Raw genomic sequence first — 24,503 nt, 5'->3', positions numbered from 1 at the left:
CTGCCCTGACCTTGTCTCCCAGTTCTGGGAACTGGACTCTCCTTCCTGTAAACCAAGCCCCTCCCTTTTCTTTGCATTTCAAGGACTGAGTGATTGCCACAGTTTCTGTTTAGGAGCTTACCTGATGCCTCCAGAACTTGAGGGAAAGGGCAAGAAAATCTTGAGGACTGGAACTCTGCCCTTGCCCTTGTACCTCTGCCAACTGTTGGGACATCTTTTTTGCATCTTAAGAGGTCTGTCCATTCTTTATGGACATTCAATTTTGATACCAACAGTTTGTAAAAGTGCTAAGGATAATTTTTAGAGTACAGCAGAATTTGGACTAAGAAGAAGAAGAAAGACTCAACCCATGATTATGGATAGGTAATGTAAGGTCAACCATTAAGGATACGGATGCTTTTACTTTCATTTTCTCCAATAAGGCAAATGGTGTTTAAACCTGAAAAAGAACATCCTAATTCTTTAGGCCTGTGTAGGTCGACAGTCACTTTCTGTGCCTTTAGTGAACTCAAGTCTGTAAGTTCATTCAAATTGTTTCCCAAAGGACTTGTAGCTATGACCACAGAATCACTGTCAGTCACTTAAAATCTTAGTGTAAGAGATGCCACAGTCATGGAATGAAGACAACAGTGTTTGTAGAGCTGAAGTGTTTGAAGATTGATAAAATATGGTGCAGAATTCAAAGGAAGAAACCACCCTATGTATTCCACAACCCCATCAAGCTGCTGCAATCATTCATTTAGCAAACGTTTCCTGGCCTCCGGCTATGTTCTTGACACAGTGTTAGTGAACTGAGGGTGCACAAGCATAAACTAGCTAAAGGAAAAGTTCCTAACCCCTGCTGGTGGGTGTGGAGGAGAGTGCAGACTGAGAAAGATTTATATGAGCAGCTGACACTAGAATTGCACCTGAAGGGGGAGAACCTAAGATGGCGGCTACATGAGACAGGGCAAAATAACACCTCCGTGAAAAATACTGGATAAAAACCAGAAGGTGACCCAGAGTAACGGTTTCAGTGATGCACCAGCTGGACAAGGTCTGCTAGAACCACAGGGGCCGTACACTTGGTGAAAATGGGAGTCTGCATTCCAAAACGAGTGAGTAATCCAGCTGAAAGACCCGCAGCCATGCTGCAGTGTGGAGAAACTGGGGGATGGCATTTGGAGATGGACTGGTTCTTTTAAAAAAAAAAGGGAAAAACCCAGGAGCAGCTACATTTGCGACAGTGAAAACCACGCAGTGGAAGCACAGCAGAAGCAGTCTGAGCCGGCCTCTCGGTGTCTGGCATGGAGGATAGCCCACTGCAGATTCCCTCAAGGCCAGGGCAGTGGAGGGCAGAGCCGGAAGGAGAAAGAAACCCCACTGCTTGCAGCTGCTCCCTGGCGGGCTGGAGACACTCCTGCCTGGGGCCGTGCCCACAGCCCAGAGCAGCGCCAGTTGTCCCTGAGCTGGGAAGGAGGAACTGTGCGAGGAGAGGGGAGGGGTGGAGATGCCCCGTTCAGCCATCTTTGCATCAGGCTAAGCGCACCCCTGCACGGCCCAGCAGCCCGGGGCTTCTCTTGAGGGGTGGCGCGCACTTGTGACGTAGCATAGCCTTCCTTCAGCAGAGGTCCTGGAAGATCACAGCTGAGAAGGGGGGCCCGCTTGGAAAACCCAGGGACACTACATCAATGCCAGTGGTTTGTGGGTCAGCATCAGAGAGGATCGGGGGCAGAACTGAAATGAAGGCTTAGACTCTTGCAACAGCCTTGAATCTCCGGGAACACCTGGGAGGTTTGAATATTAAAGCTGCCCTGCCTCCCTAGCCACTGGGACACACGCCCCACATTCAGGGCGGACGGCTCCAACAACACACCCAAATTGAGTTCATCAGCTGAACCCCATAAGAATCATTTCCCCACACACCACAAGAACAAAGTTGAGACCTGACTTGAGGGGTATAGGTGACTCACAGATGCCATCTGCTGGTTAGTTAGAGAAAGTATACACCACCAACTTGCATTTCTGAAAAATTAGATTGGTATTTTTTTTTGTTGTTACAACTTGAAAGAACCTTATCAAGCAAAGCAAATGCCAAGAGGCCAAAAACAACAGAAAATCATAATGCATATGATAAAACCAGATGATATGGAGAACGCAATCCCAAAGACCCAAATCAAAATATCAGAAGAGACACAGTACTTGGCACAATTAATCAAAGAACTACAATCGAGGAATGAAAACATGGCAAAGGATATAAAGGACATGAAGAAGACCATGGAACAGGATATAAGGGACATAAAGAAGACCCTAGATGAGCATAAAGAAGACATTACAAGAGTAAATAAAAAAATAGAAGATCTTATGGAAATAAAAGAAACTGCTGTCCAAATTAAAAAGACTCTGGATACTCATAATACAAGATTAGAGGAAGTTGAACGACGACTCAGTGTCCTAGAAGTCCACAGAACAAAAAATGAAAGAACAAAAGAAAGAATGAAGAAAAAATAGAAAAAATTGAAATGGATCTCAGGGATATGATAGATAAAAGAAAATGTCCAAACTTAAGACTCATTGGTGTCCCAGAAGGGGAAGAGAAGGGTAAAGATCTAGAAAGAGTACTCAAAGAAATGTTAGGGAAAACTTCCCAAACCTTCTACACAATATAAATACACAAAGCGTAAATGCCCAGCAAATTCCAAATAGAATTAATCCAAATAAACCCACTCTGAGACATATTCTGATCAGACTCTCAAATACTGAAGAAAAGGAGCAAGTTCTGAAAGCAGCAAGAGAAAAGCAATTCACCACATACAAAGGAAACAACATAAGACTAATTTGTGACTACTCAGCGGCCACCATGGAGGCAAGAAGGCAGTGGCATGACATATTTAAAATTCTGAGAGAGAAAAATTTCCAACCAAGAATACTTTATCCAGCAAAACTCTCCTTCAAATTTGAGGGAGAGCTTAAATTTTTCACAAACAAATGCTGAGAGATTTTGCTAATAAAAGAGCTGCCCTACTTCAGATACTAAAGGGAGCCCTACCAACAGAGAAACAAAGAAAGGAGAAAGAGATAAAGAGAATTTTAACAGACGTATATAGAACCTTACATCCCAAATTACCAAGACACTCATTTTTCTCCAGTGATCATGGATCTTTCTCCAGAATGGACTAATATGCTGAGACATAAAACAAGCCTTAATAAATTTAAAAAAAAAAAAATGGATATACTCAAAGCACATTCTCTGACCACATGGAATACAAATAGAAGTCAATAATTTGTGAATTTAACTCCACTATTTACTTCCTACATGATATAAAATACACAAACTCTAATGACAAATCAGTGGTTTTGAACTCAATGTAAAATATGTAAGTTTGACAGGAACTATATAAAGGTGGGAGAATGGAGGCATATAGGAGCATAGTTTATGTGTCCTATTGAAGTTAAGTTGGTATCAAAGAAAAACGAGATTGTTATGGATGTAAGAGTTTAATTTTAAGCCCCACAGGGAACACAAAGAAATTATCAGAGAATATGACCATAGAAATGAAAAGTAGAGTATGGGTTAAGAGAAATGGGGAAGGGGCAATGGGGAGATAAGAAATGAGTGTAGGGTTGCTGTTTGAGGTGAAGGGAAATTTCTAGTAATGGATGGTGGGAAAGAGATAGCATTACAACATTCTAAATGTTATTAATCCCACTAATGGAATGCTAGGGAGGGGGTGGAATGGCAAGATTTAGGCTGTATATATGTTTCCACAATTGAAAAAAAAAAAAAAAAGACAGTCTAAATAGATGACAAGTGAATGCCAAGGATGATCCTGGATGGGATCTGAGGATGGAGGAGAGGAGGCTCAAAGGGACACAGTTGGGATATAAGAAAAAAAAAAAAAAAGGAAATACAGAATGTAAGCTTTGTATCAATGTTGAATTTTTTGAACTTCTTAGCTGTGCTTAATGGATTGCATAAAAGGATGTTCTTCTTCATGGGAATTGTATATGTGAATTATGGTGTTTGTTCAAGGATGGGTGCAGCTAGCTCCCATACATTCAGAAGACAGAGCAATGGATGATGGATGATAGGGAAGGAGGGAGGGAGGAAGGGAAAGAAATACTGGTGTGACAGCATGTTAAAGTTGGTGGATTGGGGTATCAGGGGAGGGGGGTCAGAATATGCTGGAGTTCTGTGTATGGGGTTTGTATTGTTTTTGCAACTGTTCCTATAACTTTGAATTTATTTCAAAATAAAATAAAATTTAAAAAAAAAAAAAAAAAGAAGTGCACCTGAAGAAATTATTAGGACTTACCCAATTTGAAATGGGAAGGAAGGAAAGCAGCATGCAATGGTGAAAAGGATAGAACTAAGTGTTATGCAGTAGCTATAACCAGAAGAAAATAAGCTGATTGTACTTCAGTAATCATAATTTTGTTTTTATTACAAATCATAAGTACTAAGTTGTACATGAATTGAAATTTGAATGTTACTTCAACAGGCTTTTGAAGATATTTATATTGAAAAGAAAAAGACCATTAAGATTATTCTGGAGTATGCTGACAAGATATTCACTTACATCTTCATTCTGGAAATGCTTCTAAAATGGGTGGCATATGGTTACAAAACATATTTCACCAATGCCTGGTGTTGGCTGGATTTCTTAATTGTTGATGTAGGTATTTTTAGAATATTTTTAAAAAGAATTGATTCTTATTCATGTCCTGAAAAAACTTCACCAGTGTTGTACATTTTTATAATTTTTGTTAGCTTTATGTACTTTCAGGCTGTTGATTTCTGCTTTTAGAAATGTTAGTTTAGCAAGTGGAAATATATCTGTGAGGAATATATGGTCACAGGCCAACCATCAGTTTTTAGAGATTTATTTTCTATCTGATACCTGATACTAATTAGAGGGCAACATGCAAATTTTTATCGTTTCAACAAGTGCTTTAATATTTAACTGAGGGTTTGCATCACCAGACTTTTCAGAAAGATAATTAACATACCATTCATAGTTATCAAAATTACAAATAAGTGTGACCATAAATAGCAAAATCTGACTGCCAAATGAAACTAAAACTAATTATATTTACTCAAAATTTCAATTACTCAGCTGTTGCCCAAAGCTCAATAAACTGCTTTTTAACAGCCCCATAAATAAGATTTTAAAAGAATAATTTTTGTTTTCTATATAAATGATGTGAAAAAATATTTTTAATTTTTTTCCAAGTTATATTTCACTATTTCAAGTTATATACCTCCCTGAATTCTAAAACATACTCCTAAGCAAGATGATACATTCAATGAGAATCACCAGTTCAGATTTTCAAATATAAGACAAAATAATTTCCCTTTTAAAACCATCATACCTCTTTCTTAATTTAAAATAAATTTAACTCTACTTGTAAATTTTTATTTCTTAGGCAGGTGATGACAAGTATATTTTTGATAATATTTTTAAAAGTTTTTGAATATTAAATATTTTATAATAATTTTTTAAATGCCCAATTGTACTTAAAGGTTAAGAGAAAAAACAACCTATATTCCTTCTATTTTTTCTTATTTTGGTTAACATTCTTTTAAATCTATTATATTAGAAAAGCATGCATCTTACCCATGTTTTTCCTAGGCAGTGATTAAATAACTTGCTATATACAAAGTAATCACATAAAAACTCAAAGAATTATGAAATTATTAACATAAGGTATCAAAAATTAGAGTTTTCATGGAGGATGCCTGAGAGAAAAGTTGAGGTGTGGCATAACCCAACCTCTGCTTCTATTACATGGCCGAACAACTGGATGAAATTTAAGAGGGGAAATTTGTTCTGCTGGATGGATTGCTTGAGGAATTTAAAAAAACAAAACAAAAGAAAACAGTAATTTTACATTTACAGTAGAACAAACATTTCAACACACTGTTTTATAAATTAGTTTACTTGTCTCTGATGGCAGCAACAGTGAACTTGTGAGCAATGATATTTTCTACTCCTTAAATAGTTAAAATTACAGAAGTTATTTCTTAGATGTTCCCATCCTTCCCTAAGCAACTTAAATCTCTGTTGCTACCTTAATTCATAATGAACTGCATTACTGACATTGTTCTTAGATAATGTCTCCAGCTACACACAGTTTGAAACAAATGACTATTTTAAATGGAACTTATTGAGAGACTGAATGCATTTACAGATCTTAGATCTAAGGTCATTGAGGAACTCATTGCTCGGTTTCTAAAATGTGTATTGATTTTATTTGCCCATGATTTTTTTCTGAGATAATCTATGATAAGAATACAAGTTTCTGTTGAATACTGGTTTTGAAAATTGAGGCTAGTGTATTTAACATAATGAAGTTCTTATTTGTCTTTATTGATTGTGAAGCCAGCAAGATCACCTACCCTCATACTATCTTCAATATAGTTGAGATTTTCAACTAATTCTTGCTAGGTAGATCTGATCATGGGTCTTCAGAATGCTTTTAAATAACGTTTGTACTAAGCTTAAGTCGATGTATGGATGCCACACCTTTATGACTTATTTTCAGAATGATATATTTTGTTATGCCCTGGGTTTTATTTCAGTTGAAATTTTGATAGTTAATTAAATTTTTACATATAATAAGTATATTACCATTGATTATAAAAATGTGAAAAGTATATATGTGATTTCTATTATGATATAAGAGAGAAACTGTTTTCGTTCTTCCATTTCCTCTTATTTTGGTTAACATTCTTTTCAATCAAATTCCTTACAAAAGCACCCATCTTACCCACTTGATATACAAAATTATACTGTTCTTGTTGTGTTGCTTTTAGTGAGCTTTGAAAATGTCTTTTCCTCTTCATGCATTAGCATTTCATTGGAATGATTAAGGAAAATTTTAATTTTTTTTGTAGGTTTCTTTGGTTACATTGGTAGCAAACACCCTTGGCTACTCAGACCTTGGCCCCATTAAGTCGCTCCGGACACTTAGAGCTTTAAGACCTCTAAGAGCCTTATCTAGATTTGAAGGAATGAGGGTAAGAAAATGCTAAATTTCCTGATAATGTGCCTATTTTGTAAATGGGGTATAAAATATGAAAAAAATGAGTGTCAAAATTATGAACTATTTATATTTACACACACATATATACCTACATATGTATACATACATATCTGTATATGTATGAACTGTTTGTACGTGTGTGCATGTGCGAATACACATATACACATGTACACATTATTTCAGAACATATTTGTTAACAAAGGAATTTGATCAAATGCTGTAATGCTTCCCTTAATATTGTTAGATGATAGAATGATCCAAATAAACAAATTTTCACTTTTTAAATGGAAATTTTCCCTATGCTAAGTCAATTCAAGTGAAGGGGACACTATTAGTCTGACACCATCTCTCATATACTAACCATCAAGGCCTTTCCTGTATCAAGTGCTTAAAAAATAATAGTTAAAGGAACCACCCTGGGTAGGCATATAAGAAAAGACAGGGAAGTGAAGTAGCATCAGCTGTCACATTTTCTTTCCTTAAAATATTATTACAAAGTTAGTGGAATTATCCACAAATTAAACTTGATAAAATCAAGAATCAGAGAGTTTACTTAATTTGCACAAGACTGCATAGTGCCTGAAAAGAGATATTTAGAAGAAACAAGAACTGCTAGCTGCCTCACTTTAAGGACAATATTAAACCAACAACTCCTTCATAAAACACATGCAGGGCAATGGCCACATCTTCTATATAGTCCGTATCTTCATTTACTGTTACTCTCCTCACATTTCTTGTTCCCGGGATTTATACCCGCACTTTAATGCCTCGGTTTTTCCCTCGACTTGGAATGCTTCCCCCTCCCCTGCCTCATGTCTAACCCATCAACATAGCAGACAAACACCTACCAATACTTTAAGTCTCAATTTTTAAATTGCCTTCTCTCTTCACCATCAGGTTTAATTGGGCATCCTTCCTCTACATTCAGACACCTAAAACCCCCATTAATTGTATTTGACTCATTTGTTTACCTGACTGCCTCTCTACTGTAGTCTCTGAGCAATTTAACATGCAGATGTCTAGCTCAGTGGTTCTCAAAGAGTGATCCACTATCCAGCATCATCTGAACATTTATTAGAAATGCAGTTTCTCAGGCCCCAACCCAGCCCTACTGCATTAAAATTCTGGGATGGGGCTCAGCAATCTGGGTTTTTAACAAGCCCTCAAGGTGAACATTTGAGATGTTTCAGCCTGGCAGATCTTTACTGACTTTCTCTGCTAACCTAATTATGACTGTAACCTCTACTACTTAATGTCTCCAGTATATAATGGTGCTCAAGAGACATCATTATTATACTGTTTTTTTTTTCATAAATAAATACTCATTATCAAACAAGAATTGAAATATCACAAGTTCATTTTATGCAGGAAGATGATGCTGGAATTTGACAGTTTCATTTTTTGAGAATTAATAGAATGTTACAACCTATCCAGAACTTATGATTGGTCACTGGATTCTAGTATATACTATATTGCATTTTCATGCTTCCCCGTACAAAATCACTTTCTTCAATAATTCAGTCCATTATTTTATACTGTTGGCACTTTGCTCTTTATCTGTTATACAGGTGAGTTGGTTGCAGGTGAATGTTTTAATACATTTGGAGGGGCAAATATGTCTATTTAGTTACATTTATTAGCCATGCAAAAAAAAAATAACATTTCTTCATGCTGCAGGGTTGTTTCAAAGAATAAATGAAATAATGCGTTTGAGGTGTTTTGTCTAAAATTCTACTTCAAAATCAGGAACGAACTTCCTAGATTAAATACAAGAAGTGATTGTTTAAAAAAAAACAGAATTAGTCCTTATGAAGTGACATATGTTTCTTATTTTGTAGTTGCTCTCATTTTTATTGGGCAAATGCTCCTCCATTGAGGGTTGTATGATCAATAGCAGGGACAATGCTAAAAAGTAGAACTAAAACAAGTATTGACAATAAACTGTTCTCATTTTTGTTTTACCTGAGGCCAGCAAGATCTATATTAGCCAAGGACTTATATATAAAGTATTTTTAGAATTAGAATAATAAATTTGAAAAGCTTGCTCTCATTTTGCAAATGAGGAAAAGGACCCACGAGGTCTTGACTGAATTCACGTATCACACAACTGGCAGAATCAGCTAAATCTCAATGGGGAAAATGACTCCCAATCTTAATTCCAGCTAATGCTCTATATGGGAAATATTTAATGCTGGTAACTCTTGGGCCATAAACCTTTTTTTTTTTTTTTTTTTTATGAATTTATTTATTTATTTATTTTTAAATAAACTTTTTTTTTTTTTTGACCTTTGGGAACTCTATTTTTTTATTTTTTTTTATCTTCATTTTATTGAGATATATTCACATACCACGCAGTCATACAAAACAAATCGTACTTTCGATTGTTTACAGTACCATTACATAGTTGTACATTCATCACCTAAATCAATCCCTGACACCTTCATTAGCACACACACAAAAATAACAAGAATAATAATTAGAGTGAAAAAGAGCAATTGAAGTAAAAAAGAACACTGGGTACCTTTGTCTGTTTGTTTCCTTCCCCTATTTTTCTACTCATCCATCCATAAACTAGACAAAGTGGAGTGTGGTCCTTATGGCTTTCCCAATCCCCTTGTCACCCCTCATAAGCTACATTTTTATACAACTGTCTTCGAGATTCATGGGTTCTGGGTTGTAGTTTGATAGTTTCAGGTATCCACGACCAGCTACCCCAATTCTTTAGAACCTAAAAAGGGTTGTCTAAAGTGTGCGTAAGAGTGCCCACCAGAGTGACCTCTCGGCTCCTTTTGGAATCTCTCTGCCACTGAAGCTTATTTCATTTCCTTTCACATCCCCCTTTTGGTCAAGAAGATGTTCTCCATCCCACGATGCCGGGTCTACATTCCTCCCCGGGAGTCATATTCCACGTTGCCAGGGAGATTCACTCCCCTGGGTGTCTGATCCCACGTAGGGGGGAGGGCAGTGATTTCACCTTTCAAGTTGGGCCATAAACCTTTAACATTTATTTTTTATCATTTATATCTATAAAGTTCTCTGTTTTCTAGAATATGCAGGTTTTATGACTTCAGCTTACCAATATCAGACTTTCAATTTATTATTTTATTTGTTTTCCTCCATTTAAGCTTTATCATCTTATTCATTTTGTTCAGCACTGTATTGTGTTTTTGCTAATAGCTGTACTATGTTAATCATGATTCTTGAATGATTGTAAACTCATTGATGGCAGGGCTCGTGTCTTGTTTTGTCTTGCTTGGTACACTGCTGAGCACATAGTGGGCATTCAGTAATCATATTAGTTGGTTGATTTGGTGTCATAAACCTTTAAGGGTAGATTTCCTAATTTTCTAATTTCTATAATACTGAATTCATTTCATTAATGTTGCCCATTTAACATTTTTACTAATAACAATCATTCTTTTCTTTTGAATTCTAGGTAGTTGTGAATGCCCTCATAGGAGCAATTCCTTCCATCATGAATGTGCTGCTTGTGTGTCTTATATTCTGGCTAATATTTAGCATCATGGGGGTAAATTTGTTTGCTGGCAAGTTCTATGAGTGTGTTAACACCACTGATGGGTCACGGATTTCTTTAAGTCAAGTTCAAAATCGTTCCGATTGTTTTGCCCTTATGAATGTCAGTCACAATGTGCGATGGAAAAACCTAAAAGTGAACTTTGATAATGTTGGACTTGGCTACCTATCGCTGCTTCAAGTTGTAAGTGACTACTTTCATAAGTGTTTGCTATTTTAATGAAAATTGTTTAATGGACATAAGACATTGTTCAAATAATCAATTAACTAGAAATAATAAACTAGAAATGGTAAAGTATTTCATGACTTTAACAGAATTGGTTTTAGAACTTGTGCCTATAAACATGAGCTAAGAAATACAGATTCTAGTACATCTGCAGTTTTTAATACATGATTGAGGTTTTTGTGTGTCCTTTGGACCCCCACCATTGCACTACCTGAAGATTGCCCCAAAAATGAATACTCACTTGTTGGAGTATTTTTACATTACTCCATTTTTACATTACATGGCCATTTTTACATTACATGAGTCTGAAAGGAACTTCCCCCTAGCACAGAGAATCCTTACGAAATGGAGAAAAATATTTCCTGCCTTATTCATAAACCTCCCCTCCACCTCTGGGGAAAAAAGTTCATGTGCAAAATTCAGTTTTGAAATAATTGTATAGTACTAAGATTTAGACTATGCTTTAGAATGCATGATTTTTTTTTTTAACATGGCATATTTACTTTAAATTGGTACTTTGAAATACAGCAAATCTTACTAATATTGCTTAATAATATAAAACAGACTAATGTATATTTATAGCTATTACACTATGAGCTTTGCATTCATATTCTATAAATGTTATATTTGCAGGCAACATTTAAGGGATGGATGGATATTATGTATGCAGCAGTTGATTCCGTTAATGTAAGTGTTGGTCAACCTACACTAAAATCTACAGTTGTTAAAAGTCCCTTAGTTCAGTTGAGTTGAGTGGTTAAGAGTGCAGCATTTGAAAGTAAACAGAGGGAGCCTGTCTCAAATCTGTCTCTACCACATACAAGCCCTGCTGCTGACTTTGAGCAAGTTACTTTACCTCTCCCAGCCTTAGTTTATTCTCCTGTAAAGGGAAAATCACTTGATGCCTACTTTACAGATGATCCAACAAGAAAATTCCAAGTACAGCGCTTTGCACAGGCTCGCAATAATAAGTGCCCAGTAAATATTAATTTACCAAAAGAAAAATGATATAACCTTTTTTTCCACAGTTTTTATTGTTTTTATACTTTGAAGTTCTGTGGGAAATTTCCTTGGGAAAGTTTATGAAAAAGTTTATGAAAATTAAATTCCACCCTAAGAAAATTTGAAGACAACTGGCTAGTTCATATTATCATAAAACCCAGTGAAGACATTTCTGCAACCTAATGAAAGAACATCGGCAAAATTTATATAAATATGATATCACTTCTTCTACAGTTCATTCTGGGAAAATACACACACACACACACACACACACACACACACACACACACTTTTTAGCTCATTTAGTTACTAAATTGTGCCCCCCATCTGAAAACAATTACAACATAGAATAGGCCCTTGGTAGTAATTTGAACATTAGATTTATGTACATAGTACGCACAAAATAAACACTTACTGAATAAATTTTTGAGAATGATTAGGTTGAGCCTAAGTAATGCTATAGCACCTAAAATATCAAAGTTTACCTAGGAGAGCACTATTTGGATTATTTTGTCAAAACTTACAGAAAATTTATAATGAATGTTATCGTCAATGTGCTGCTAACATTTGCTAATTTTATAGGTAGACCAGCAGCCTGAGTATGAACACAGCCTCTACATGTATCTTTATTTTGTCATCTTTATCATCTTCGGGTCATTCTTCACTTTGAACCTGTTCATTGGTGTCATCATAGATAATTTCAACCAACAGAAAAAGAAGATAAGTATTTCTAATATTTTTTCATTGCACTATAAAAAAATGAACAATTTTTTTCAAAAACATAATATGAAATTTAATTTGAGATCAAGTAGTACTTAATTTCATTAGTGGCATTTAATTTTCAAATAATCTACCAGCATAGCATTACAGATAGGCATAATCTCCTTCATCTTTGAACAGAAAAGAATTTAGTAAATGTTAAAACGTAGTTTATGCTTACATTTCCAAATATAAATGTTTGTTTTACAAATATATATTTTTTAATTCCATGTTCCATTCTTACATTTAGTATCTGAGGTCAAACTTAGTCAACATTCTCATGTGTTTATGCGTTTGTGCAAAGGATCTTGAATAATTAATCTTTAAAGTAATATTACAAAGTGTACCTAAATTTCAATGTAATTGTTTCTTTCAACTTGAGTCATTATACATTTGTATATGTGAGACTTAAGCACACACATGATTCCACAGCTTTTCCTGTGCAGATTAAATTAAACATGTGTCTAGAAAAAGCAGTATGACCATGGATAGAACAGACATAGTCTTGGTTACTTTGCTCCCTTTGCTTTTAAATGTTATAATAAGAATTTCCACTGCAGGAAGAAAGAGAGGATGGGTTGACACCACCACCACCATTGCTGTCAGTCAAAAATTTCTGCTTTAGAAGCACTGACAACTACCACCACACTACCTGCTCCCTACCATGCTTCTAGTATTTCTTGAAATCCAATCATATCTTTTATGTCTGCCCTTTTCTTAATAACTTGGATTTCTTTCCACACTACTAAGGGAAGGAAAGAGGAGGGGGCCAACCCTTCAGGTAGTTAGCACCTGCTGCCCACTACGCAGGAGGGCTTCTGGTAGATGCTTTGTATATGTGAACTCATCAAATCCATAAAACTTACAAAAGTGGTATCTTTACAACAAATGTGTAAACTGGGGCCTATAGAGGATAAGTCACTAGTTTCAAATCAAATAACAGGTCACCTGCAGAGTCAGGATTCAAAGGTCTCTTCTACTTCAAAGCCCAGATTTTTTCCACAGTACAGTGTTGCCTCAATGCTTTTAAACTTCCACACTTCAGTCTCACCCTATGACTCTACCAACTACCCATACCTCTTTGTATTGTAGTTACAATTGCATAGATGAAGTGAATTATACTTAAAGAGATTAAGAAACTTACCCAAGGACAACAGACAGGGATTAAACGAAGACCATCTGACAGAGGGTAACAGAAAAGGACCAGCCTGACTTCCAGAATTTCCACCATCTAGGGTTGCATTTTGCACAAGGCCCATATAAACGGTAGCAAAACAAAACAACAAAAGCTTCTCTATTGGAGCATCTTGTAATTTCTGTTTCATCTCACCCTTCATCATGCTGACAGCTAGGATATCACAAAACCTCCTACTTCCCTTTTCAGCTCCAATACAAATTTGTTCCCCTGTGTTTTCCTACCTTTTTCTGGTAAGTTCTTAGCATGCCATGGCACTCAGCCCCCAGGGATGAGCAATAAAGGATCTGGGCTTCTGTTGGTGTGCCCAGCACAATAGATCAGATAAAGAAAGTCTGCATATCTACTAGAGATAAGATGAATTAAAACATTCCAAAGAGAAAGAAGTCTGCACTTGAAGTATGCACTGGATAAATATAGAAAATGAAGTATGCCAGGAAGCTATTACCTAATCCAGGACAACTAAAGATAAACCATAATCAGATTATCTTTCACACCAGGACTCTACAAATTAAGTAGAGATTTCAGAATTATATATTCTCAAAAAAAAAAAAAAAAAATCCTTATTACATGGTTTATACTAATTTCGGCCTTGACTAAAAATGTGACATTGCAGACCTGTGTAGACTATGCGTGAATCTCTAAAGAATAGTGCAGATAATTTTAAGAAATTAGAGATCCTGAAAAAACAACCCAAACTTCTCACCCCCTTTTGTGATATTTTGGCTTTTCCCATGCTTGGCTACGGACCTTTTTTTTTTTTTTTTTAATGTGGAAGTATCAAGATTTAGTTGTTACATAGTTAACCTCATACAACATTATGTTTTTTTCTTTTCTTGCAAATACTCAAGTATATTTGCATTGTATCCTTGAGAAAATAGACTGAAGGATACGTTGCATGTAACAAGTTCTATGAAGAACAACATTCTACCACATACATGTTTTTCCTTATATTTGAAATACTGAGTAATATTTTGTCAATATAACCTATCTCTTAGAGGAGAAAAAATGGTTTTCTAATCTTTATTATGTTTCCACAAACAAAACCTATCACTTTTCACAACAAGCAAGCAGAAAATAATATATAGTCAAAAGGAGCTAACCTGAAATCATTTATCCCCTTTGTCAAAAGGTAACAGATTAAGTATAGATCAATATAGCAAGAATAGTCACTCATTTTTTTTTTCCTTTATTATCCTGGCTCACAAGATAATAAATAAGATTAACATACAATCTATCAGCCTATATGAATTCTGTGTCACACTTACCCCTACTTTATAATGAAAGAAAATGTTAATATTTGAGAGGAGGATTAGAGTGATCCAGTTGCTCAAATGAAAGTATCAAAACCTCATTTAGATGTGGGCATTTTATTGTTGATCCTTAAGTTTATGTTTTCTTTCACACATTCAGTTGAAAAGCCTTTCAGGTCAGTGACCCTGAATTATTGTTAATTTCCTCACCACCTAGAACCTATGATGTACCATGTTGACCCAACAAATTATTTACCTTGAAATTCCTTTATTTGGAATTAAAGAGGGAACAAAGAGTTTCTTAATTTATATACATGGAAATGTATATTATATATTTATTATATATTCATTACTTCTCAGTTAAAGGAAAGAAGGCACATTACAATGAATACAAATAATTTTAAACTAATATTATTTCAGCTACTGTTTTTGGCCCCTTCTTCTTTCAAGCATCTTAAATATTAGCCAAATCATCATAGAAGATATTCATACTTTTATAACCCTTATGTTTATTGGGTCATGTGGTTATACATTGGTAATCCTTTAAAACAGACTGTATTTATAGCTACTTGACCCATAATAAAATACTTTTCATTTGTATGTTAATACATTTTTTAACTTATCTTAATGATGTAAAGAAAGTTCTGAACATCTAGTCAGTGATTCTGGTTTTAAATAGATTTTTTTTATTTCTTTACCTTGGAGGTCAAGACATCTTTATGACAGAAGAACAGAAGAAATACTATAATGCAATGAAAAAGCTGGGGTCCAAGAAGCCACAAAAGCCAATTCCTCGGCCAGGGGTAAAAATAATTATTATCTTTAGCATGTAAAATTTTGAATTATTTTTAGTTCATCTTTCATGTACAACTATATTTCTTTACCATGAATGCATGCTTCAAAATTTTAAACAAAAGTACTTGTAAAGCTAAATATATGTAGTTTGAACATTATCACAATTCTTAATTTTCTTTCTTTCCTATATGTTATAGAGATCGAAAATAATTACACTTTTTTTTCTCAGCTTCACTACCTACTATTCGTACAATGGCTTATAGAGAATCAAAATAAAATATGCATTTGACTGACTATTGATTTTTCCAAATGACAATTTTATGATATAGTGATTGGTACTGTCAGTAGTATAAACCTAGCATTTAGATGTGTGATAGTATTACAACAAATAACAAGAGAAACAATTGCACTAGTCATGAGTCAGACAAAACAGGTTCCGAGGGAAAGAAATAGTTAGCCTTAGCAGGCAAATAGTTTGTATTCCTCTAACGAATTTAAAAGAAATTACCTGCATTTTAATTTATAGTCAACATAACATACCTTACCAAAGGGTCATGGCAAAAGACAGAGCATCCCAAAGACAGACACACAATTAGGGCCCAGCTGGCTCAGGAAGCTCACCTGGTACTTTATAAATGAACTCTTTGCAAGGTCCCACCCAGACCTACTGACTCATAATCTGTGAGCTTGAGAACCTGAAATTTAATTTTTAAAGTGCCCTACTTGATCTTTCATTGCCCTCAAAATATGCCAGTGCTACTCTTAAAGGGATTTTGAAAAAGCTTGTGTTTTCTGGAAAGCTTAATGCTAGGGATGAGATTGACAAGAAAAGTAATATATATGACCATATAAGTATGGTGATATGTGGAAATACATATTCTATACATGGAAAAGAGAGGACAATACAGGTCTCTAATATAACAGTAACATCAGTACAATACAGTGCAACACATTGCCTAAAGTAATGCCAAAGTAGAAATTTAGAGACAGTATTTTATTACCTGCTCATAATGGAGGTAGAGGAGTGGAAGTTATCTCAGGAAAAATTCATCTTGTGATCAGGGCAATTCATGTGTGACATACAAGGATGACTAAGCTTAAAAACAAATGTTAGAATACAAGGTTAACAGAAGACTGGTCTGATACACTTAAAGTCAAGAGAATCAAAATCATTTTTATTTACTTTTAGATTTAACCCATTAATAATAATAGTTTTTGTGTAAAGCAAGAATCCATGATCAGAAATGTTTTATGCAAGGTTTGAAAGATAGATACTTTTTCTTTACAGATGTAGTAATTTGTGGATGCTACTTGCAATATTTATTCTACATTTCATATTATTCTTGTTTCCTTGCAGAATAAACTCCAAGGATGTATATTTGACATGGTAACAAACCAAGCTTTTGATATCACTATCATGGTTCTCATCTGTCTGAACATGGTAACCATGATGGTAGAGAAAGAGGGGCAGAGTCAATATATGACTGATGTTTTATATTGGATAAATTTGGTTTTCATTATCCTTTTCACTGGAGAATGTGTGCTGAAACTGATCTCCCTCAGACACTACTACTTCACTATAGGATGGAACATTTTTGATTTTGTGGTTGTGATTCTCTCCATTGTAGGTAAGAACATTTATTAATCAGATTTTAATTTAAAATATAACTAAACACCGTGGGGGCTCAGAAAAGTTTCTGAATTCTTGAATGTATATTTACTTTTGAGTAACCTAGTTTAATGAAAGAATGAAAAAAATTTAACCAAACACTTAAAAACAACAGCAGAACTTCTGTGTCAGAGGCCCTGGGTTCTCATTATAGCCTTGAGGCCTAATGTTTTCTACTCACTGGAAGCACATATTATAATGCTTGCCTTGTTTTCTAAGACTAGCCTTCTCAAAGGCAGCTACTGTGTTTATATGATGTGTCTTGGAAGATCAAAGCAGACCTAAAGTTATTTCAGTTTTAGCACATATGAGATCTGTCCCTGGATTAATAACACCAAGAGCCAGAGGATCTGTGAAGAGTTGTGAAAATGTATCCTGAATTCAAGTTAAGTTAAGGTCTCAAATGGGCCAGCTTATTACTTATGGCTTAATACTTAGCAAGTCTATAAAATACAATCATTTCCCATCATCTCTCATTTACAGTACATGAGTTTATATGTCTCCTCATTTCTGTATCATAGCAGATATCCTTTTGTCTTTTCATTACCTGCATATGCCTTGCTTAGTATATTAAGATCGCATTTTTAGAATTATAAGTTTTAGACAGGGAGGGATTTTAGATAAAGGTTAAATACAAACTGAACTTACAGATGATCAAACCGGCCCAGAAAGGTTAAAGGTCATATAACTTGGAACCAAAATACTGAGTGCCACATAACTTAAACTAGGCATTTAAAATCATTTTAAAAAAAAGAATCTTAAAACCAGAGGTGACACGAAGGTTAAGATATAAGAAGACAAATTAAAATTTAGATAGGAATCATACTAACATCAAGTATAATACTAGAGCATTCCCATTAAGTCAAGAAAAAGAAAAAAGTATCTCTCTATTGCCTCTATTTTTAATGCAATTTTATTAAGATATATTCACATACCATACAATCCAAAGTATTCAATCAGTGGCTCACAGTATCATCACAAAGTTGTATATTCATTACCACAATCAATTTTAGAACATTTTCATTTCTCCAAAAAGAAAAATAAAAAAATCAAGGAAAACCCAAAGCATCCCATTGCCCTTATCTCCCACTATTGTTGACCTCTGGTATTGGTGTAGTGTATCTGTTACTGTTGATGAAAGAACATTAAGATATTAATTATTAATTATAACTAAAGTCCATAGTTTAAAATAGGTACATTTTTCTCATACATTACTCTATTATTAACTCCTTGCAAAAGTGTCATATATTTGTTCTGACTCATGAAAGACCTTATTTATATTTGTAGACTTAATCACAGTCATTGTTCACCACAAGGCTCACTGTATTATACATTCCCATGTTTTAACATCCTACTTTCCTTCTGATGACATACATGACTCTAAGCTTCCCCTTTCACCACATTCACATACAATTCAGTACTATTAATTATAGCCACAATAACATGCAACCGTCACCACTATCCATTTCCAGCTGTTAAAATTCAACCTAGTTAAACATTCTGTACATCTTAAGCAATGTTCTCCGTTCTCTAGCTTCATTCTATATCCTGGTAACCTATATTCTACGTTTTTATGACTATGAGTTTATATATTTTCATTAGTTCATAATAGTGAGCTTATATAATATTTGTCCTTCTGTGTCTGACTTATTTCACTTAGCATAATATTCTCAAGGTTCATCCATGTGGTCACATGCTTCAGGACTTCATTCCTTCTTACTGCTGAATAATATTGTATCATATGTATATACCAAGTTTGTTTATCCACTCATCAGTTGATGGGCACTTGCGTTGTTTCCATCTTTTGGCACTTGTGAATAATGCTGCTATGAACATCGGTGCAGGTGTCTGTTCATGTCCCTGCTTTCAGATCTTTTGGTTATAGATCGTAAGTCAACTCTATACTTAGGTTTCTGAGGAGCTGCCAGTCTGTCCTCCACAGCAGCTGTACCATTTTACATTCTGGCCACCAGCAAAAAAGTGTTCTATTTCTCCACATCATCTCCAACGCTTGTAGTTTCCTGTTCATTAAATAGCGGCCATTCTAGTGGGTGTGAGATGATATCTCATTGTAGTTTTGATCTGCATTTCCCTAGTAGTTAGATGGGCATTGTTTCATGTGCTTTTTAGCCCTTTGTATTTCCTCTTTGGAACAATGTTTATTCGTGTCTTTTGCCTATTTTTTTAATTGGGTTATTTGTCTTTTTATTGAGTTGTAGGTCTTCTTTATATATTCTGGATATCAAACCCCTGCCAGACAATGTGGTTTCCAAATATTTTCTCCCATTGAGTTGACTGCCTTTTCACCCATTTGACAAAGTCCTTTAAGCACAGAAGTATTCAATTTTTTTTTTTTTTTGAGGCGGTTCCATTTATCTATTTTTTCTTTCATTGCTTGCGCTTTAGGTATAAGGACTAAGAAACCACCTCTTACCAACAGATCTTGAAAATGCCTCCCTCATTTTCTTCTAGGAGTTTTATGGTACTAGCTTTTATATTCAGGTCTTTGTTCCATTTTGAGTTAATTTTTGTATCAGGTGTGAGATAGGGGTCCACTTTCATGCTTTTGGATATGGATATCCAGTTCTCCCAGTACCATTTATTGAGGAGACTATTCTGTCCCAGTTGAGTGGATTTGGAAGCCTTGTCAAAAATCAATTGGCCATAGATCTGAGGATCTCTTCCTGGACTCTCAATTCTATTCTATTGATTGATATGTCTGTCTTTATGCCAGTACTTGACTGTTTTGACCACTGTAGCTTTATAATATGCTTTAAGTCAGGAAGCATGAGTCGTCCTACTTCTATATTCTTTTTCAAGATGTTTTTGGCTCTTTGAGGCCCCTTACCCGTGCAACTAAAATTGGTAATTAGCTTTTCTATTTCTGCAAAGTAGGCTTTGGAATTTTGATCGGTACTGCATTTAATCTGTAGATCAATTTAGGTAGACTTGACATCTTAACAACATTTAGCCTTCCAAACCATGAACATGGAATGTCTTTCCATTTATTTAGGTCTTCCTTGATTTTTTTTTTTTTTTTTTAGCAATGTTTTGTAGTTTTCTACATACAGATCCTTTACATACATCCTTAGTTAAGTTTATTCCTAGATATTTGATTCTTTTAGTTGCTATTGTGAGTGGATTTTTTTTCATGATTGCTTCCTTGGATAGCTCATTACTCGTATATAGAAACCCTACTGATTTTTGTGTGTTGATATTGTATCCTGCGCCTTTGAACTCGTTTACTGGCTCAAGTAGCTTTGTTACAGTTTTTTTCAGGGTTTTCTAAATATAAGATCATGTTATCTGCAAATAGTGAGAGTTTTACTTCTTCTTTTCCAATTTGGGTGTCTTTTATTTCTTTTTCTTACCTAATTTCTCTTGATAGAACTTCTAGCACAATGTTGAATAACTGATGAGAGTGAGCATCCCTGTCTTTTTACCAATCATGGAGGGAAAGCGTTCAGTGTCTCTGTTGAGTGGGTTTTTCATATATGCCCTTTATCATGTTGAGAAAGTTTCCTTTGATTCCTACCTTTCAAAGCATTGGGATCAAAAAAGGATGCTGGATTTTGTCAAATGCCTTTTCTTTGTCAATCAAGATGATGATCATGCAATTTTTCCCTTTTGATTTGTTAATGTGGTGTATTACACTGACTGATTTTCTTGTATTGAATCCCCATTGCATACCTGAGATAAAGCCCACTTGATCATGATGTATAATTCTTTTAATGTGCTGCTGGATTTGATTTGCAAGTATTTTGTTGAGGATTTTTGCATCTATATTCATTAGAGATTGGTCTATAGTTTTCTTTTCTTGTAGTATCTTTATCAGGCTTTGGTATTAGGGTGATGTTGGCTTCATAGAATCAGTTGGGTAGTTCTTCCTCCTCTTCAATTTTTTGGAAGATTTTGAGCAGAAGTGGTGTTAATTCTTCTTGGAATGCTTGGTAAAATTTGCCTGTGAGGGCATCTAATTCTGGCCTTTTCTTTGTTGGGACGGATTAAATCTCTTTACTTGTGATTGGTTTGAGGTTTTCCATTTCTTCTCAAGTCATTGTAGGTTGTTCACGTGTTTCCAAGAAATTGTCCATTTCATCTAAGTTGTCTAGTTTGCTGGCAAACAGTTGTTCATAGTATCCACTTATCTTTTTTTATTTCTTTGGTGTCCTCACCTCTATTTTTAAGTGTTGGTCAGTACAATTATGTAAGAAAACAAAGAAGTACATATATTGGAAAAAAGAATACAAATTATTATCTTGAGATAAAAAAATCCACTTACAATTCAGAGGGTACAAATTTTAAAATTCTTGTAACAACTTTAAGATATGAACAAAAATGCAACAGTGTGAAAGAAAAAAACAGGGAACATTTTAATGTAACTTTAAGGCCAAGAAAGGGTTAGTACTTTCAATAGAAAAATAATTCACATAAATCAATAATAAAAAGGTAAATATCTTTGTAGAAAAAATGGACAAAGGAAAAGACTAAAAAGAAAAAGTTGAAAATAATCAGATATAAAATGTCTAACAAATAAGAAAAATGTGGATTATTTATTTTCCAAAATTACAGATAAATGACACTAATGAAAAATTTTTAAACATTACAAAGATTTTCTGGTAAAAATTATGAAGAACATTGACAGTACCCAGTACTGGTCAACATGTGAAACATGAGCACTTTGACAAACTGCTATTAAGAGAGTGTTAGTTTGTACAGACTTTCTAGAGACATCTAGCAATATGTAACAAAATTTGAAATATACTATTGGAACCAGTGTCTTTAAAAATGATCAGAAGATACTCATGCAACTAGGGAAAAAATACACTTATTCAGATATTCATCTCAGCCAAAAATTGGAAAAAATATAAATGCTATTCTTCAATATATGGTTATTTTGACAGATTATACAACTATAAAAAATTATTTTGTAATTGATATGGAAATAGCTCCATAACTTATAATAAAGTGACAAAAACAGGTTAAAAAAAAAAAAACTCATGTAACAATTACACTCGTGTGTATGTTTGCTTGCACGAAAAATGTCTGGAGTGATGCTCAACAGATAGAAATTAGTTATGGTTGGTGATATTACAGGTGATTTATATTTCCTTTTTTGCATTTTACTATATTGCTTGAATCTTCTATATAGTAGGCATTATATCTATAGTAAAAAAGTTACAAGGGAAAAAACAAGGGCTATAAACTTAGTAAAGGGTGGAAATTGTCACAGTGGTAATTCTAATCATTTTCCATTGAGCATTCTAATCATTGCTCAATCATTTATTTTGAAATGACTGTCAATATAAAATGAGTCCTGAATCCAGATAAAATAGATAATATGGAAGATAAAAGTATTTAAGGTCATAATTTACTGTAGCATGGATATATAATTTTTTTTTTCTTTCACTCCTCACACAGGTATGTTTCTGGCTGAGCTGATAGAAAAATATTTTGTGTCCCCTACCTTGTTCCGAGTTATCCGTCTTGCCAGGATTGGCCGAATCTTGCGCCTGATCAAAGGAGCAAAGGGGATCCGCACGCTGCTCTTTGCTTTGATGATGTCCCTTCCTGCGTTGTTTAACATCGGCCTCCTACTCTTCCTGGTCATGTTCATCTATGCCATCTTTGGAATGTCCAACTTTGCCTATGTTAAGAGGGAAGCTGGGATTAATGACATGTTCAATTTTGAAACCTTTGGCAACAGCATGATCTGCCTATTCCAAATCACCACCTCTGCTGGCTGGGATGGTTTGTTAGCACCAATTCTCAACAGCGCACCACCCGACTGTGACCCCAAAAAAGTGCACCCTGGAAGTTCAGTTGAAGGAGACTGTGGAAACCCATCTGTTGGGATATTCTATTTCGTCAGTTACATCATCATATCATTTCTGGTTGTGGTGAACATGTACATTGCTGTCATCCTGGAGAACTTCAGTGTTGCTACTGAAGAAAGTACAGAGCCCCTGAGTGAGGATGACTTTGAGATGTTCTATGAGGTGTGGGAGAAGTTTGATCCTGATGCCACACAGTTTATAGAGTTCTCCAAACTCTCTGATTTTGCAGCTGCCCTGGATCCTCCTCTTCTCATAGCAAAACCAAACAACGTCCACCTCATTGCCATGGATCTGCCCATGGTCAGTGGTGACCGGATCCACTGCCTCGACATTTTATTTGCCTTCACAAAGCGTGTTTTGGGTGAAGGTGGAGAGATGGACTCTCTCCGTTCACAAATGGAAGACAGGTTCATGTCCGCAAATCCTTCTAAAGTGTCCTATGAACCCATCACAACTACGCTAAAGCGAAAACAAGAGGATGTATCAGCTACTGTCATTCAGCGTGCATATAGACGTTATCGCTTACGGCAAAATGTTAAAAATTTATCAAGTATATACATAAAAGATGGAGACAGAGATGATGGTTTGCCCAGTAAAGAAGATATGGCTTTTGTTATTGTTAATGAGAACTCAAGTGCAGAAAAAACAGATGCAACCCCATCCACCACCTCTCCACCTTCATATGATAGTGTAACAAAGCCAGACAAAGAGAAATACGAAAAAGACAAAGCAGAAAAGGAAGAGAAAGAGAAAGATGGCAAGGAAAGCAAAAAATAATGCTTCATTTTTTATATATTGTTTACAGCCTGCAAAGGTGATATTATTTGTGTTAAGACTCTTTTAAGGAGGTCTATGCCAAAATTCTTTTTACTAAAATATTCTCAAAGTCAGTGCATTTACTATCTCCAATTCCTTAAGATAGATGGGCAGCATTGGCAGATGGATATTTTTTCATCGGTAAATGATTCTGTAAGAATTCTAATATCCAAGAGTTGCTCAGTAGGGATTATTGATTATAGCAAACAAAAGTGATTTAAATTATTTTTGGTTTTAATAAATCAGAATGCCATGTAGAAAATTTCACATCTGCCTTGTCAACTTTTCACAGAACTGCCATCATTCATTGTTTTCCATATAAATAGACCCATCCCCCACATACAAACTCACATACACCTAACAGGAAAATATCCATTATCTGGAAATCAAC

At 35.0% G+C, this 24,503-nt stretch overlaps 1 protein-coding gene and 1 long non-coding RNA gene across 2 annotated transcripts in view; one reads left to right on the top strand and one right to left on the bottom strand.

Moving 5' to 3' along the window:
* The window catches only part of LOC119544227 (sodium channel protein type 9 subunit alpha-like), a 180,494-nt gene extending 156,347 nt beyond the window's left edge, over positions 1-24,147 (top strand). The window contains exons 20-27 of the mRNA XM_037849515.1: positions 4,482-4,655; positions 6,878-7,000; positions 10,463-10,744; positions 11,420-11,473; positions 12,371-12,512; positions 15,701-15,798; positions 17,148-17,418; positions 22,881-24,147. Coding sequence (XP_037705443.1) covers positions 4,482-4,655; positions 6,878-7,000; positions 10,463-10,744; positions 11,420-11,473; positions 12,371-12,512; positions 15,701-15,798; positions 17,148-17,418; positions 22,881-24,073 — 2,337 coding nt within the window. The 3' untranslated portion in view covers positions 24,074-24,147. The remainder of the gene's footprint in view (positions 1-4,481; positions 4,656-6,877; positions 7,001-10,462; positions 10,745-11,419; positions 11,474-12,370; positions 12,513-15,700; positions 15,799-17,147; positions 17,419-22,880) is intronic.
* The window catches only part of LOC119544228, a 106,109-nt gene continuing 98,284 nt past the window's right edge, over positions 16,679-24,503 (bottom strand). The window contains exons 2-3 of the long non-coding RNA XR_005218792.1: positions 22,927-23,106; positions 16,679-16,886 (exon numbers count right to left, since the gene is read on the bottom strand). This is a non-coding gene — a long non-coding RNA (uncharacterized LOC119544228). The remainder of the gene's footprint in view (positions 16,887-22,926; positions 23,107-24,503) is intronic.

Source organism: Choloepus didactylus, chromosome 9, assembly GCF_015220235.1.
Source record: "Choloepus didactylus isolate mChoDid1 chromosome 9, mChoDid1.pri, whole genome shotgun sequence".
Taxonomy (NCBI): Eukaryota; Metazoa; Chordata; class Mammalia; order Pilosa; family Megalonychidae; genus Choloepus; species Choloepus didactylus.
This window is presented reverse-complemented; position numbering and strand designations above follow the sequence as displayed.